The 17,272-nt window shown below is 39.0% G+C and overlaps 1 protein-coding gene across 4 annotated transcripts in view; it reads left to right on the forward strand.

The window, feature by feature from the left end:
• Window positions 1-17,272, forward strand: part of LOC113120434 (mitochondrial peptide methionine sulfoxide reductase-like) — a 68,421-nt gene that overhangs the window by 46,665 nt on the left and 4,484 nt on the right. Inside the window, exon 6 of one of the 4 annotated variants that reach the window (XM_026290237.1) lies at window positions 224-1,758. The exons of the other annotated variants lie outside the window; for them this stretch is intronic. Within the exon in view, the coding sequence (XP_026146022.1) occupies window positions 224-334 (111 nt within the window). The 3' untranslated portion in view covers window positions 335-1,758. Of the gene's footprint in view, window positions 1-223; window positions 1,759-17,272 lie in introns of those variants that run through there. 4 annotated transcript variants of the gene reach the window in all.

Raw genomic sequence — 17,272 nt, forward strand, 5'->3', positions numbered from 1 at the left:
AGAGTTTCTAAAGGCTGCATGCTGTCAAAGAAGCTTTTAGCTGCACAAGGCTCTGCATTTCTCATTGTGTTTCTGTTCTGAAGCGGCTGCAGACACATACGCTCCCTCTACTGGCCATGTTTTAACTGCGTTTCCCCTTTCTCTTTTTCTCTCTGTCTTATTCGCTCCATCCTCCATTGTCTGCACTCTCTGTCTCTCTCCACCCACTCCACCCCCTGCCAAGCCATCTGCACCTCGCAGGCCCTGTCTCCATGGCAACAAGGGAGGCCGCGCTGCCTCCTATTGGCCCGCTGCCCAAACGGAGAAGCTGCCAGGGGTCGAAGGTCGTCTGTAGAGTGCCGCCTCACCGGTGTTCTAATCAGCTGTTGACCCCTAGCCACAATGAAATGAGTATCAGAAGGCAAGGGGTTAATAAAGCCTGGTCTGACTGGCAGCTGGGTCCATTATGAGTGAGGGACAGGAGAGGGAGACTGATGAGGGGGGGTTGGAGGATCCTGGAGATGAGGGACTCCTGTCTTGGGTTGGGGGCCCATCTGTGTTGCGTAAGGGAAGATTTGGTTTCATCATAAATAGTGTCTGCAAGGGTGGAATGAAAGCTGTGGGTGTTTTTTTAGGATTTTTGCGACTGGTGTTCATGTGATGTGGGGCAACAGTGCTGGATATGATTCCACTTAGTGTATAATTAAATTACTTTAGCAAGGCGCAGCTAACGCCAGCTTTTACCGTGTGTTTGGGATTGGTACGATTATAATTTTTGGAATGTTTTCATATGAGTCTCATGCTTAACATCTCTGCATTTATCTGATCAAAAATGTTTTAAAAGCAGTAATATTGTGAAATATTTTTACAATTCAATATAACTTTTCTATTTTAATATATTTTAAATTCTATCTTATTTCTGTGATGCAAAGCTGTATTTTCAGCAGTCATTACTCCAGTCTTTAGTCTGACATGATCTGAAACATTCCTTATTATTATCAATTCATTATCAAAAGTGTGTTTGCGTGTGCATATATGCACACTTTTATCTTACATTTTATTTGTGAAAAGTAGATAACAATTAGAATTTTATTTCTGTGAATCATGTTGTAGTAGCACAAGGCTTGTAATGTCAAATTAAACTGTAAAAGTGTTAACCCTATTACCTTTCTGAAGGCAGAATTATATACCAGTATATTTTAAAATGTGTTAATTTAATTTGACATGGAAAAATGCAAATGAATAGCACTGTCTGAGAGAATTTTGTAAAATGTAAAATCATCCGTATTAACTGGAAATGGGAGTTTTCTGGAAGTCTGTTGAGTTGAATTCACAGTTTTACATATGCATTTCACATATTCCAAAAGATTAGTGCTTCATACGATTTTAAAATATACAGTACAGTACTAACAGAAAATTTCATGTGGAAATATATGGCTCCTCGGGGCAGATTTGTTCCCCATGAGAAGAGTGACTCTTGTGTGATATTCAAAGTCTTTAGCTCCATCGGAGTGGAATATTGTGAATTTAACCATCTAGTCGCTAGGCAACCATCCATCCCATAATTACACAAAATGCAATTAGCCACAGACCCTTCACACATGCAAAGTTCATTGAGTTTCACCATAGGGATAAAAAGTTCAAAGCGAAGAATAATAATAGACCAATGCCAAAATGAGAGCAATAGTTCTACAAATCTGGCTTCACAGGAACCTTAAGTCACACATCTCAGCACATAGAAATTAATGTATAATAATCATTTTTTAATTCATATTTGAATTGGGGTTTTTTTTTTCATTTCAATTTGTAAATATTTTTTAAACATTACTATTCGGTTTTTATTACCTTTTTTTTTAAGTAAACTAATTTTACAGTTGTTTTTTTCATCTAATATTTTATATATTTTCAGCTTTAATTAATAAAAAGTTGAATAGTTTTAGTTAATGATAATAACCCTGATAAACACTACAGTGTGCTACCAGATTCTGCCCTCATTTAAGCCCGATATCTGCACACATTTACACCACTAACCTACACAAGGCATCCTCGTTCAGATCACGCTCCCGCTAATTCTCAAAGCTAAACATGAATGTCATAAGCTAGCAGCGCTTTGCTTCAAGAGCACACCATAATACTGCAGAGAGTGATGATTACTCAGGGTTTAAATGACGGAGATTTGCTCTTATCGACCTCTGTGAGACTGTTCAATATTCAATATCCTGGTCATACCCCTTCTGTTTTGTTTATGGGCGGTTAATTGGCAGAGACTGTAGCATCATTCTGCAAAGCATCATATTGCTACATAAAGTGTTGGTAAAAGTAACCACAAGGGGGCAGTGTGTCCCACCACAGGGGGCAGGACTCCATCCGTCCACCCCCCTGCCTTTGTGCTCCTTTACCCTCTCTCACTTTCTCTCCTTCTCTCTGTCCTCACGTCTCAAGAACTTGGTATGGCATGTTCCCATCTATTAGCATCTCAATTAAGGGCTAACAAAAGACAGGTTTTTCCCCTCCGAGGCCTCCACATGTGTGGTTTACCTAGTCTCTGTGCGCCCTGAGCAAAATCCAGGAGATTGACTGCACTCCACCAATTACACCTCCCCGTCAATGTCTGCAAGAAATCACAATGGCCTTAATTAGCGACTGCAGCCTCACTCTATTACACGCTAGCGCAGTAAAAGCCCAGTCGCACCTTCGCCACCAGTCTCCCATGGATAATGTGGGCTGTAATTACGAGGGAGGAGGTGTATCAGAGGAGGTGTATAGGTGTTTGTGGCTTTTTTACTTTCATTTTGTGGCCTTCCAATGATGGCCAATTGATTTTTAAAGGGACAGTTCACCCAAAAATACAAATTCTGTCATTATTTACTCACCCCAGTGTTATTCCTAATGTGACTAAATCCTAATTTTTTTTTTTAAAGAATATTCCAACAACATCAATATAATGTTAGCGAATGAAGATAAAACCTGAAAAATTCCCCACCACAAAGAAATCATAAAAGTGATCCATATGACTATATATGTATGCAAAATAATCTGTCTACTAAAGTCATTTGTGGAGTAAAATTCATTATTCACTTTCAGAAAATGTAAAAAAAAATTCTGATTCATAAGTTAATCATTGAATCATTCTGTTGAGTCAGATTTTTTAATGAATCAATAAAACAATAATTTATTCAAATCAGAGTGATAAATGTAAAATTATGCATTTAATAGTGCTGTCAAAACATGAATTGCGATTAATCCAAAATAAGTTTTTGTTTACATAATATATGTGTGTACTATGTATATTCATTATGTATATATAAATACACACAAATAGTATATATTTAGAAAATAGTTATGTATATATTTATAGTCATATTATTTGTATATAAATATACTTAAAATATAAACAACATATTTTTCTTAAATATATGCATGTATATTTATACAATTACATTTAATTGCATATCTAATTCATCCAAGAAGTTACCTGGTCGATAAGCAACTACAAAATGGATCCTAAAAGGGTAATAGTGACTGAATGTGATTCAAAGGAGCTGATAATACCCAGAGAAGATTAAGGATTGGAATACATTTCCAATCATTATAGATAAGGAGACCAGTACCGCCACTTCTTCCAGTCAGATGGAGAGTGAGGGAAAATGTGAATTTATTGGAGATTGCTGCAGGTGAAGCAGTCTCCTCTGGTTTGATCCAGGTCTCTGTCAGAGCCATGAGGTTTAGTCTTGAATGACTAGTAGTAGATGTAAAAAAATCTGCTTTGTTTACTGCAGACTGACAATTCCAGAGACTAATAGAAAAAGAAAGTAGTCTATTACATAGGCAAAGTGTGCAGGTTGTTAGGATTGCGCTGCCTATAGTGTGTTGGTCATTAAAAACTGAAACAGAAGTAAAGCAAAGTGTAGAAAAGAGGGTGAATCAAAAGCGATACTTATTTCCCTTGCCATTGTCCCTGCATGGTAGAATCGATGGTCTTTACTCTCTTTGGTCTTCACATGAGGAGAGCTTCACACGACCGCTGCCACTGTATTACAACCTTTTTTATACCCATTAAGACAAAACGGAAATTAAATTCAGCTGAACACACTTTATTGTTTATCACAACAAAGGGCTTAGCAAGCGCATGACATTGACAAGGTATGTGATACAGTACGAGAGCAAACACAACTTCAGCACATCTCAACACAGTAATTTATATATAGACATGATTATGCATAGTAAATGCACATATATTATGTAAACAAAAACATTAAATTAAATTGCATGATTAATCGTTTGACAGCACAAAAATGTATAAATATGTTACATTTCTTGTTAAATGTGAGAATTTTTATATTTGGATCAAATAATCCTTTTTTAAAAAACAGAAAAACTATTTTCAAAAATGTTCTTTACATGAATGAACCATTGTTGTTTAGAGTAGTAGCATTTTTTATTGTTTCTGTCAAATATTAGACTTTAGGCATACACATACAACATGCACTATAAAATTGAATAATATTACTAATATTTGATATTTATAATATAACTATTTGTATAAAAGTTAAATTTATATTTATGTAATTTGTTCAGTTTCAGTTCATAAATTTATTTGTAGTTGCTTTTCAGTTATTTTAGTTCTTCAACCTTTACTCATTTCAGTTCCCAAGGAAACATTTCTAATTTTCAAGATTTAAATGTTTCTATTTATATTTGATTTAATTTCAGCTTTATTTCATTTAACAAAACAGTGTTTAATAGTTTTAGATTTAGTTAATGATAATAACCCTTGTTTGCCAATGCTAGTATATTTTGCCATCAAGGGCCCATGCCAATGTTTTTAACAGCTATAAGAACAGACAGACAGAGAAAGCGAAAGAAACAGATCGAGTGAGAGAAATTAGGGGCCAGATCAGACTGCAGTAGACTGATAAGAGTAAATGCAATGTGGAAGGAGCTTGAGTGTTTTCTAGGTCTTTTCATCCGTGTGAGGTGTCGAACATACCTGAGTCCCATTACAGAGTGTGTGACTGCGGGCCATGCATGGGCTAATTAGCTCTGTGACCGCTCCCGTTATTTCCTGACCAGCTTGCCAGGCCGACACCCCCTCTTCCCCTCCCCCATGTGTGGCTGTTCTAAATGGAGACTCAATGCATGCTGCTCCCCGACATCCTAATGTACCCGACCAGTTGGTTTAACAAACACAGCGCTGCCAACCATCTGCCGTCCAAATCTGTCTTGAAATTGCTTTAGTAACAAACTGAACTTTCTTTGCTCAGTGCTGCTCTCGCTTCCTGTGTCCTGCCTTCCTCAGTGTGCCACTTTCTGCTCCTTGACCCGGCCCTCTCTCCTGCTCCTCGCCGCTGACCATTGTCACTTTCTCTTCTTGTCTCATCTTATTTTGGTTCATTTGATCTTTTTTGTTTTCTCCTCTTGCTTGTTCTTGTCTTGGTTGTGTTATTGCCTCTTTTATTGTTATTCTCTTCTGTTACCAAATTGATCTTCTGTAATCATCCTTTAATTTTCCTGTCTTTTTTGCTCTTGTCTTGTCCATTTTCTTACAATTGTCATCAGTTGTCTTCTTGTTTGATCTCATCAATTTTTTGTTTTTGTCTACATTTTTGTCAAACTGTAGTAAAAAATGGACTAAAATGCATAAATCTATATAAATACAAGATTTGAAGAATACATATTCAGGATATTTTTGTCAAAAGACATTTTTTATGTCGCAAGTCTGAAAATGTGTTTAAATTAATAATTAATTATGTTTCTATATTTGTTTTAATTTTGCCCTTTTTCACAAATTTATTCAAGTTATTTTTGATGATTAAAAACAGATGCTATTTTAGTAAACCTTTAGTAAAAATAGCTAAAAGGAATGTGACAAATATTGATAAAAATGTAAAAATACCATTGTTATCTGTTCTCTTGTTATGATCTCATCTTGACCAGTGTTAATGTCAGTCTTTCAAAGCAAAACATTTTGAATTAACACTTATTAACACATGGGGGAAGTCATGGCCTAGTGGTTAGAGAGTTTGTCTCGTAACCCTAGGGTTGTGGGTTCGAGTCTCGGGCCGGCAATACCATGACTCAGGTGCCCTTGACCAAGGCACTCAACCCGCAACTGCTCCCCGGGCGCCACAGCATAAATGGCTGCACTGCTTTGTGTGTGTGTGCACTTTAGATGGGTTAAATGCAGAGTATGAATTCTGAGTATGGATCACCATACTTGACTGAATGTAACTTCAGTATTCACTATATAAAAAATATGGTCAAAATAGAATATAACATATTTACATATGCACTTTTTTCATCAATTAAAATGTTATCTACATAACTAAACTTAGATTCCAATGTAGTCAAATTGTCGTTAAACCGAATATCACATGAACAAATATAGAATTTTTGTTTTTTGGCAAAATACAAAACTGTGACTAAAACCTAAAACTGTAAAAATTAAATTCACTTCTCTTCTGCTGTATTTTACACCTCATAGTTTGACACATTGTATCTCATAAAGAGATTATAACGTGTCCAGAGAAACTGTATGATTGTTTACGCCAGTTTCATCTGAAGCATAATTAAACCCCCACAAACCCAAAGCTTCAGAGAACATGCCTACATTCCAGCATGACAGAACTACTGTTTCCAGATCAGATGGCTGGCTGTCTTTATGGGTTTGCCTTCCCTGTTCACCATCTGACCACTGATCCTCCCGTCCCATTTCCTCCCCTCGCTGAACTTCTAGTGGCTGCAGACAATCCAGGTTTCATTTTCCTTCATGATGATATCCTCAATAGACCTCACCAAATGCTATAGAACAGATTTTTGGCACAGACGAGCACATAGCCCTAAACATCATTATGGACAGAAGCACAGAGCTGCCAGGAAATGAGCAGTGCCACCTTCCTCACCAGCTATGCCAGTCTCAGTGCCAGCGGATGGGTTCTGAAAGACACCGACCCTGATCTCAAGGGCAAACCCAGCACAATCACACAAAAAACATGCATGCTCTCTCAAGCGAACCACTTTTAACCTTAACAATGCATAAAAACCTCCACCCTTAGCATGGGCGTAGGTTTGGTCTCAGCTTTGGTGGGGACACCCCCATAACCCCCCTGAATTATTTTGTTGTAAGATACCAGTGATTTAATGGTGATTGAGTATAACTGTATAATCTCAAAAATGCACTTTCAAAAAATAAAAATGTGAGACTGTGTAATGCTGAACAACCAAACGTTTTATTAAAGGTGCCATATGCAGAAATTGAGGTAAAAATATCCATAACATGACCTACACGCATCAAAAGAATGAGAAGAAATAAGGGCGATGATGTCATTAAAAAAATGTCAAGTTATAGTGCTGCAGAGATATCAACCTTAATTAGCATTAGCATTTCTAGCCCCGGCCCGGCAGGTGTTGTAATACCAGTTTCGGCCGTGGGAGGCGGTATGCGGGCGACATAACCACCAGCCAACCTGCAATACACGAATAACTCGCAGGGCGTACCTGGACCTGATGTCAATCGTGTGGAAAGTACAGCCCACTACTTTCAGTTCAGAGAAGAGAGCGGAAGGATAGCTGAAGCCCTTGGCAAGAGACCAACACCCGCTACAGGGAAACAACCGCGCTCGGAATCACAAATCAAATCCGATAAGAATACCAGAGTAAACATCGGCACTGCTTTTAATCGCTGGAGACAACTGATGGACCTGAAAGAAATTAGGCTCGACTCAGAACTTGCAAGTTAGATGCTGTTAGTATTTCGCTAGAAGTTTGTTTTATATGTTTGTGTATTTGTTTTCAGGAAGTTATAACATAGAAATGTATCGAAGGCTGTTCGATAAACGTGCTAATGTTAGCGATGGCTAACCGTAGCTGCGTTTGATAATTAGCTAGCTATAACTTAACGTTACCCATTTTATTATATAGGGCTGTGCATGTCTTTACTCATGTACATCTCATCAGTAAAGACGCTCCTGTAATAAGGAGTATATCTCCAGCATGTGTGTTCAGATCAGGATTGCCAGGTTTTCACAACAAATCCTGCCCAGTTGCTTCTCAAAACTAGCCCAATCTCGCTTCCAGAAGGTTCCCCGATAAAACATTGCTTCCCGGGGTTAAAATATAGTTTTTTTTAGCAGGGTTGCCTTGGTATAATTCGCATTTTAGGGGCTAAATATCACGTTATTTGTATTGGGGTCGCTGTGACCAGCGGACATGAAAAACATCCACCACAGACTTGGCAACACTGGTTGGCATTTACTACACAGAGCCGTAATTCACTGACAATCTACACAACATCGATGTTAAAATCGCAGGCGATTCTTTGTCGATTTTGAAAGTGATTTTGTGTTAGTTGTCGGTAGACTAAGGCTCTGTGCAGTTACTGCCGCTCCACCTGAACCAGTGTTGCCAAGTCTGCGGTTGTTTTTCATGTCCGCGGTTTGAAGCAATCCCAATACCAATAATGTGATATTTAGCCCCTAAAATGCTAATTTTACCAGGGAAACCCTTCCCAAAAATTTATATTTTAACCCCGGGAAGCAATTTTTATCGGGGAACCTCCCGGAAACGCGATTGGGCTAGTTTTGGACTAGTTTTAAGAAGCAACTGGGCAGGGTTTGTTGTGAAAACCTGGCAACCCTGATCTGAACGCACAGGCTGGAGATATACTTCTAATTACAGGAGCGTCTTTACTGATGAGAGGTGCATGAAAATTGCATTTGATTTTTTGCACAGCCCTATGTATCATAACTAACCTGCTCTGTCTAGTCTGTTGGTCTCCGTGTCCTCTTTGCTTCGTGGTTTTTCTGTGCGTGAAAAAATTGATGTGTGGCGTAAAAGCGTGTGAAAAGAGTCAATTGCGTGTGTCTCACGGTGAATGCTTAAGAGTTGGCACATTAGTTCTCAAGCAGAATAAAGGACAGGTTGATAATTGCTGTTTAGCGTTTGTATTAATCTATGATGTGTCCCTGTTTGCCTACAGGGACATAAAAAATAAATTAAAAGTGATACGTGGACCAAGGTGTCTGAGATTGTTCATTTTAAGTAAAGGATCCTAATATTTCATCCACAACAATATTTAATGAGGTTATAACTCCTTGTGGTTAGTCTGCACGAGATCAACCAGCTTGTTTGCTTTGCGGCTGCTTTAAATACAAAATAAGCATTCGATCTATGTTAGAGCATCTGAGCGCTCACAAATCTTTCTGCAGCGTCGTGAGCAGAGCGGCAAGAACGATTTTTGACGCTCTAGACGCCGGCGGTGTGAACGCTCAGTTAGGCTTCGGCTATGGCTGTAGTGTTGTTGTGAAAGTAGGGGCGGAGCACAGAGACTATGCCGTTTCTCCTTTGTTACTCTAGAGTAGACCAATTCACCTTATTGAGGCATACTGCCCCCATCTGTTATGGAATGTGGAGTATGACTTGATTTTTTTTTTGCCAAACATTACAGATGGCACCTTTAAGATAAATTATTATGTACATTAGTATTTACACTAACAAAAAAATATTCTGCCACAAGGAAAAAATCTAAATAAATAAATATAATAACCTTTTTCTATTATAAACACTATTTACCCTCTAATACACGTTTATGTTGACTGCAAGATTCTAAGTTAAGGTACAGGCTAATTGACATTCAGTTACTTGCTAACGTAGCATTCTATCATCCTGGGTAATACTATCACCAGTTAATACTATTTTCCACAGTGGAATCTGCATTTGAAAGTCTGGTCAGTCACTACTGCTAGTTTTTGTTGTGGCTAGCTAATTATTTTACCTACTTACACTCTGACTCTGCTTTATGAAAAAGCTTCTTATGTCCCCTTTGTTCTTCTTGGGTGGCATCTACAAAGTACAAAAAGGGGCAAAAAAACGCTGAATAATAAAATGTTTTTACTCTGGCCTTTGTATGTGGCAGAGAGACAGCACTTGTAACTTACCGTCGGCGTCGTCAACATGCACGCGCACACAAACCGCTCGCTGCTAGTGCAAGCACAAAAGTAGTCCCGGCCCGCGCGTGTAGCCTGTCAGATACCCCGCCGCCAATCAAATTACGGCGTTTCTTGTACTGTCATCGTCCTGGCCATTAGAATCGATCCAAATAGCAGTGCAAAGATCCAAATAGCAGTTCAAAGGAGTTTGTTAAATATTGGTGGGGACAAATTTGTCATCTCAAAATATTGATAGGGACTAGTACCTGGCGTCCCCCCCTAAACCTACGCCCATGACCCTTAGCGTCCATGCGTATACAATATTAACACTGCTTATTTTGTCATAGAAATATAATTAGGCGTGGTATATTAGAAACATTTTGCCTCAGCCACATGTTGTTCAAAACCTGAATGACTTTATTTCTTCTGTTTTCATGCTCATCTTTTGTTTTCTTTGCACACAAAAAGTATTCTCGTAGCTTTATAAAATTACAGTTGAACCACTGATGTCACATGGATTATTTTTAACGATTTCTGGGCCTTGAAAGTATCGGTTGCATTGGTCTAGGTCAGATAGCTCTTGGATTTAATCAGAAATATCTTAATTTGTGTTCAAGAAGATAAATAAAGGTCTTACATGTTAGGAACGACTAAGGGTGAGTAATAAAACACACAATTTAAATTTTGGGGTGAATTAATCCTTTAATTTTTAAATCGGAAGGTGTCAGAATACAAAGTGCATAGTGGCCACAGGTCCCAGAATGCAAACAAAACCTGCTTAAAATAACATGCCATGTACTGGAATCCCCACTTACCAAGCTGTGTGGCTCAAAGGAACTTTATTTCAAGTAATTTGTGAGATATAAATGTTGTGGCAATAATTAGAAGTAATTTTAGGTTACTCACATTTATTTAAGTAAATGATGATAGAATTTTCATTTTTAGATGAAAACACTGAAGGAAAAATCTGCAATTTATGTCTATACTGTAAAAAAGTGACCTCAGTTCTGGAGATGAATGTTTCTAAGAATGAATGTTTCTATGCAAATACCTGTAACAAATTTTTATGTGCAAAAATAGGGTTGCATTAATGAACAAATAGAAGAGGTTTTAAAGAATTGGTTAAATGTTTTTTTATATATAAGCACTATTTGGATGAAAGTTTTGGGATGCACCTCTTAATTATTGAGCCATGCAATGTGCATTTATAAAGAGCTCCGTGAATTCAAGCATGGTACTATGAAGAAAAAGAGTTGCATGACGTTTCATTGGAGTTTTATGCCTTTATTATCCACTGTAAAAGATAAAAACATTAGGGTTTGAAGGATGGGTAAAAGATTTAAGTGAACTATTCCTTTTAAGTGGTCATTTGGAGTATGTGTGTATATCACCAAGAAAAGTGTTTAGTCTTTGCCTATAATATTCCTCTTGCTAATTCAATACTAGCTTTATGATACCTAGCTTTTCCCTGCCCTCTAATTTTACAGTTACCCTTCTTCCATCTGAAATTCCTTCACTGTAAAATAAGGCTCCTTATCTCTGACTCTCAGATTTTTTTCTTTTTTTGCTTAACCAGGACATGCAGGTATTTGCATACCAAATGACTGCCCTGTCTGACACGCAAATTAATTAGTCTGAATTTTATGCATTTAGCAGCGTGCAAACAAAACACAGGAACATGTCACCAAACCGCTCAGCACCATGCCACCTACTCCACCGCATGTTTCATGGATAACTCCGTAATCATTTCTCTCCTGACATTTGAGGGGTTTTTTAGCATCCGAAGCATAAGGCATCATGTATTTTGTTTGAAGTCCTATTTTTAATAGCACCTTCCTATTTTTTTGGTTAATCAGAATGTAGATTGTATTCTTTTCTAGAGCCTGTTTGAATTCTGAGATTTGTATAAAAGACAAAACATAATTTGAGTTCATGCAGAACCAAAATAACGGTCATTTGCATTTTATCCCCAGTCAAACTAACTGACATGTCACATGTGGTCAGTGTTGACATCATCCATCACGGTGTCCCTTAGAGTGAAGCTTAAGGTCTTTGTCTTCATTCTTTGAACTAAACAGCTTTTGCATGAGGTCACTGGAATCAGGCCCTGTGCGTTTGTTTGTGGATCGTGTTTGTCTAGCCTCTTTGTTCTGGAGGACTCTGGGTCCCTGTAGGCTGACGACCCCCTTTCTGAAGCCACATAACTTGAGCATCACTCATGGGTGGGGTGAACCGCATGCTCCCTGGAGGCAGAGTGACCCCTGACCAAGGCCTCATGTGGCATAATTAAGATCTGATTGAATAAGTGCACAGATGAATAAAAGATAGAACTGTCATGCCGAGAAACTCTCATCCAGCCAGTGTGGCTTTTTCTCTTTGTGTCTACTGATTGAAGTAGATCTGTCTTACAGACGGGCCCCACTAAAAAACAGAACCGTATGCTGTCCACCCTAGACATTACTGATGACGCATCGCAACGGTTTTCAGTCTGTCTACACTGGAAGCCTCGAAGCTGCATGTGATCTGCAAATAATCACTAAAAAAGACCAGCTCAGACTAAGATATACCAATTCGATAATATGGTTTCAGCTCAGTAGTTTAACCTTATAAATCTATTGGTATAAAAACATCACTCATATAATTATTATTATGACTGATGAGTGTTGGAAAAATTACATAAATATGTTTATTGTACAAAAGAAAAGCAGATTAGTAGAATAAAAAACATCCATCCATCTATCTACATGCATGTACGTATATATTAAAGAAAAAATATGTTACGTCGTTTATATATTAAATACTTTTATTTTGGATGCAATTCATTGTAATTAGTCATTTGAAAGTGGTACTATATATTGTTCCTTCCATCATTCCTTTCTTTTAATATATCTTTGGCTCTACCTATAATTTTGTCATTCTGTATATCATTCTATCTATTGTTCTTTTTCTTTCTATCTATAGTTCTGTTCCAATAAATTTATATTACTATTTATTTTCCAGATGGATAGGCGAAATAGAGTAGGTGACTGTCAAATGAAAGTACCACAATGGATGCTTCCAGTCTAGACAGCTTCATTAAATATAATAGGAAGGATTTAGTTCTGTCTTTTATTAATACACAAAGACAGGAATTTAAGTAAATTGACTTGGTTAACTTTATTCACCGCACTATATGATTCCCACTGATTTCATGTCAAAGCTTTCAACATTTTCTACCTGTGACTTGTTCCATTTTTTATTCATATAAAAAAAAAGACTCTTCCTCAGGGAATGAAATCATTTGCTGGGTTTGAATGACGTCTCGACATCAAGGCCACTGAAGGAGCTCAAGGACAAAAGGATGAGGTGAACAATAACGACAGACCAGAGACCCTGAACCAGACTGAGGAGCTCAATTGTAGGCTAGAGTCAGGCTGAAACAAAAGGATAAAGAAAATAAACCTGGCGACATCTCTATGCTGTTTATTCATTCACCCTCCAAGCAGTTTCAAATCAAAGAACTGGACATTATTTACATTCCTTGAGCTCAGCAGCTTTTCAAGGAATTAAATAATTGCATTCTGCAAGCTAATTTCAATGTTGTTATCCACATCTAAGCCACGTAAAGCTCAGTAAATTCTCCACAGAGGAAGGTAAGAGGTAAACAATAGCACAAATAAACCTGAGATCTTACAGTATAGCTGCATTCCAATTCCCTTTCCATCTGTATACAGTGTGGTTAATGTAAGATTTGTTTTATGAAAAAACAGTAAAATATTGCGAAATATTAAAATACATTATATATATATATATATATATATATATATATATATATATATATATATTGCATGCATTCAGCAGACGGTTTTATCCAAAGCAACTTAACAGTGCATTCAGGCTATCAATTTTTACCTATCATGTGTTCCCGGGTAATCAAACCCTCAACCTTGTGCTTTATAACGCAATGCTCTACCAATTGAGCTACAGGAACACTATATATATATATATATATATATATATATATATATATATATATATATATATATATATATATATATATATATATATATATATATGAAAATGCCATTTTTCACTATGTTCTTCCCTCAACTTAGACGAGTTGATACGTACCTCTCCCATCTAAGTGTGTGCACTTAAAGGCTGTAGCTCGCGGCACCACTATGTTAATGTTTAGCTTACACATTTGTTTGGCAGCACTAATATATATATATATATATATATATATATATATATATATATATATATATATATATAGTAGCAGGGTGAAAGAGGACACAAAACACAAGAAGGCGTAGGTGAGAGCAAAAAAAAAAAGAAAAACCTGGGGTATGATTTAACAAAGAAGTGCAAATACGGTGCTCGTTGAAGGTGCTTTGGTCCTAGTGGTAGCAGTGTCTGTGGTCCTTTGTAAAATGGGGCGAATGGCTAGGAGCTCAGTGCATCTCAGGAAGAGAATGGAGAGAATACACACATTAGTCTACGGTTACTTACGTTATCAATTGTGAGTGTAAACCTGCGGCCCCACAGGTAGGCTATAGAGGAAAAGTTAGTGATGAAAGCGATAATAGCCTGGCAACCCCAGAAAAGCACATACCTGGTTCTTACTGGTGGGGCGGGGATATTTACTGACTGCCCCTACCTTTTTTCCTGTGGCATGATGAGTCCCCTTCCGATTTTGTAACCCAGGTACAGCCTGAGGTGACATTTTCTGGGGTTGGCTGTGAGGCCAGCCTGTCTCAGTTCCACTAACACTCTGTGCTGCCATTCCAGATGGGCTTCCCAAAGGTCCAATGTCCAATGCTGAGATTTACCAGGCCCTTTCCCAGTCGATCTAGGAGCTCATCAAATGTCATTCAACTTCTGAAAGTCATTGCAGAATCGGGTCGCGCCATCAGGCTTCTGCACCATAATGATGGGGCTGGCCCAGGGGATACGAGATGGCTCGATGACCCCCAAATTTAGCATCTTTTAAACTTCTTCCTCTAAAGCTGGACGGCGAATCTCTGGGATCCAGTAAGCCTGCCGGGAGTCGTGTGGATTTGATACTGTATTACCGATGTCCTGCCCGGGGTTTCACTGAAGAAATCTGAAAACTGACTGACCAAGGCTTCCAGTTCTTTCTTCTGAGGGCCAGACAGCTGCGGGTTCATATCCATGATGGGAGGCTGGTTTAGAGTGAAAGCGGCGAGCTGCTTGGGGCCGATATGTTATGATGTTAATATGGTAATTTTCTTCCGCCCTCCTCTCCTGGCTGTCTGACTCGGTATGTGACCGGCCCCATCCGTTCAACGATGGTGTAAGGTCCCTGCCAGGTGGCCAGGAATTTGGAGTTGGCGATTGGAACCAGGACCATGACCTGATCCCCCGGCTGGAATTCCCTTACTTGAGGGGAGCGGTCATATATCATCTACTGGGCACACTGGGTGGCTAACATGACCCAGTCAATCCTCTCTCTTGTTTTCTGTACATTTTCAGTTAGGTAGCTATTTGGCGTATGCTGGTTTTCCAAAGCCTCACAATCCATATCGAGGAGTCCTCAGGGTTGTCTTCCAAATAGTAGCTCATACGGTGTGAACCCAGTGGAAGACTGAGGTATTTCTAGGACCCTGAACAGCATGTAGGGAAGCATAAGGTCCCAGTCATACTCGTCTTTGGTTACTACGCATCACAGCATCTGCTACAGAGTCTTATTAAACCACTCCACTAACCCGTCTGTCTGAGGATGATAGACAGATGTGCACAGTTATTTCACCTGTAGCAGCATGATCTGGGGGTTCGGTATAGGCATAGGCTCATCTATGAGGTCTGGGACCACCAACCTGCTGACTGTGTGTGCTGACTGGGCGCCCTCGAGCAAATGCCACTCCATCACCCAGGATCCCTCTCTCTCTGGCATCGCGAGCTAATGATGCTTCAGCCAACTCCACAGCTTCCACCTGCTGGGCAAGGTTAAGGAAATTTGTCATACTGCCCGGGCGTTGCATTGCCCTCAGTAAGGCCCATAGCAGCCGATCGACGATCACCCTCTACATGACCTGGTCGGCGGACGAGGCCCCGGCCATCAGCCACAGGTGCACGAGCAGTGTGAGCTATGCTGCCTGGGGACTCTCATCATAGGTCCACTGATGGAACTGCTAGGCAGCGCAAGTCAGAGACAAACCCACGATGATGATGTGAGCCCACTCCTCTTTCGCCCATCCCTCCCGGGTAGCAACGACCTCAAACATGTGGAGTTAAGTCTGAACATCATCTTGGTCCGTCAACTTCAATAGACACTGGTGCGCTTTGCTGGTGGCTGTAGCCTGTAGCTGCTTGATTACCTGGTCAGTATATTCTGGCAAGCTACCAGCCTCTCAGTGAACTGCTGTTGGCGAGCCGAGAGGTCGGTAAAGCAGCAGATGATCTCCTCCATTGTCCGGGAGACAGAGCGGCAAACCTAGAGTGAAATATATCCAAGAGACGACAAGAAACCTGGCATTAATTTTTTTCTTTGGAGTTGTAACTCGCCTTAGTGTGTTTTAAAGGCCGCATAAACGAGCTCCAGATGCGCTGGCCATCAAGCGCAGGAATGGTGTTTCCAGGGCAACACTGATCAGACCTTGGGATACTCGCCACAATATATATATATATAATGTAATTTACATGTGTGATCGCAGAGCTGAATTTTTCTGCATTACTTCAGTGTCACATGATCTGTTAGAAATCATACTAATATAGTATGTTGGCGCTTAAGAAAAATTTCTGAACACTAACTGTATTCTGTTACATTTTTTTCAGGATTATTTGATGAATAGAGTGTTCAATTCAAAATAACTGAATTTGTTTGGAATAATGCAAGTCTTTACTGTCACTTTAATGCATCCTTATTGAATTAAAGTATTAATTTCTTTCTAAAAAGATGGCGCCTATTAGATGTTCTTACAGTTGTATGAAAATAGAATGTGCAGTGATACAAGAGGCACGATAGACCAATAAAAAATCAAGTATTCCAGACTGTATGTAATAATATTTGTTTCCCAAATGAACCTGATAAAATAAAACTCATCTTAACGTTCTCCATAATTAAAGGCTCTTGGCTCATAGCTCTGGTCTGTTTTAAGGGAGGTTCTTGCTTCAGCTGTTCGTATCTGTGTTCCAAAAGGTAGAAATGGAAATTGACAACTTGATATGCCATTATCAGTAAATTGGTCATATCCCCCTTCTCTCAGATAGCACAAAACCGTGCCATACTGCCCAACAGCACGTCTCCTTGGTGACTGTTCCTGATAATAGATGCACATGTGTTGGATGAGCTGCTGATGGTATGGTGATGGGTGGAGCCAGTACCTGTGCTGGGATTTGGTGTATTTGGCCAATGCCAGTTTGGC

The sequence above is a fragment of the Carassius auratus genome, chromosome 20, assembly GCF_003368295.1.
Source record: "Carassius auratus strain Wakin chromosome 20, ASM336829v1, whole genome shotgun sequence".
Lineage (NCBI taxonomy): Eukaryota > Metazoa > Chordata > Actinopteri > Cypriniformes > Cyprinidae > Carassius > Carassius auratus.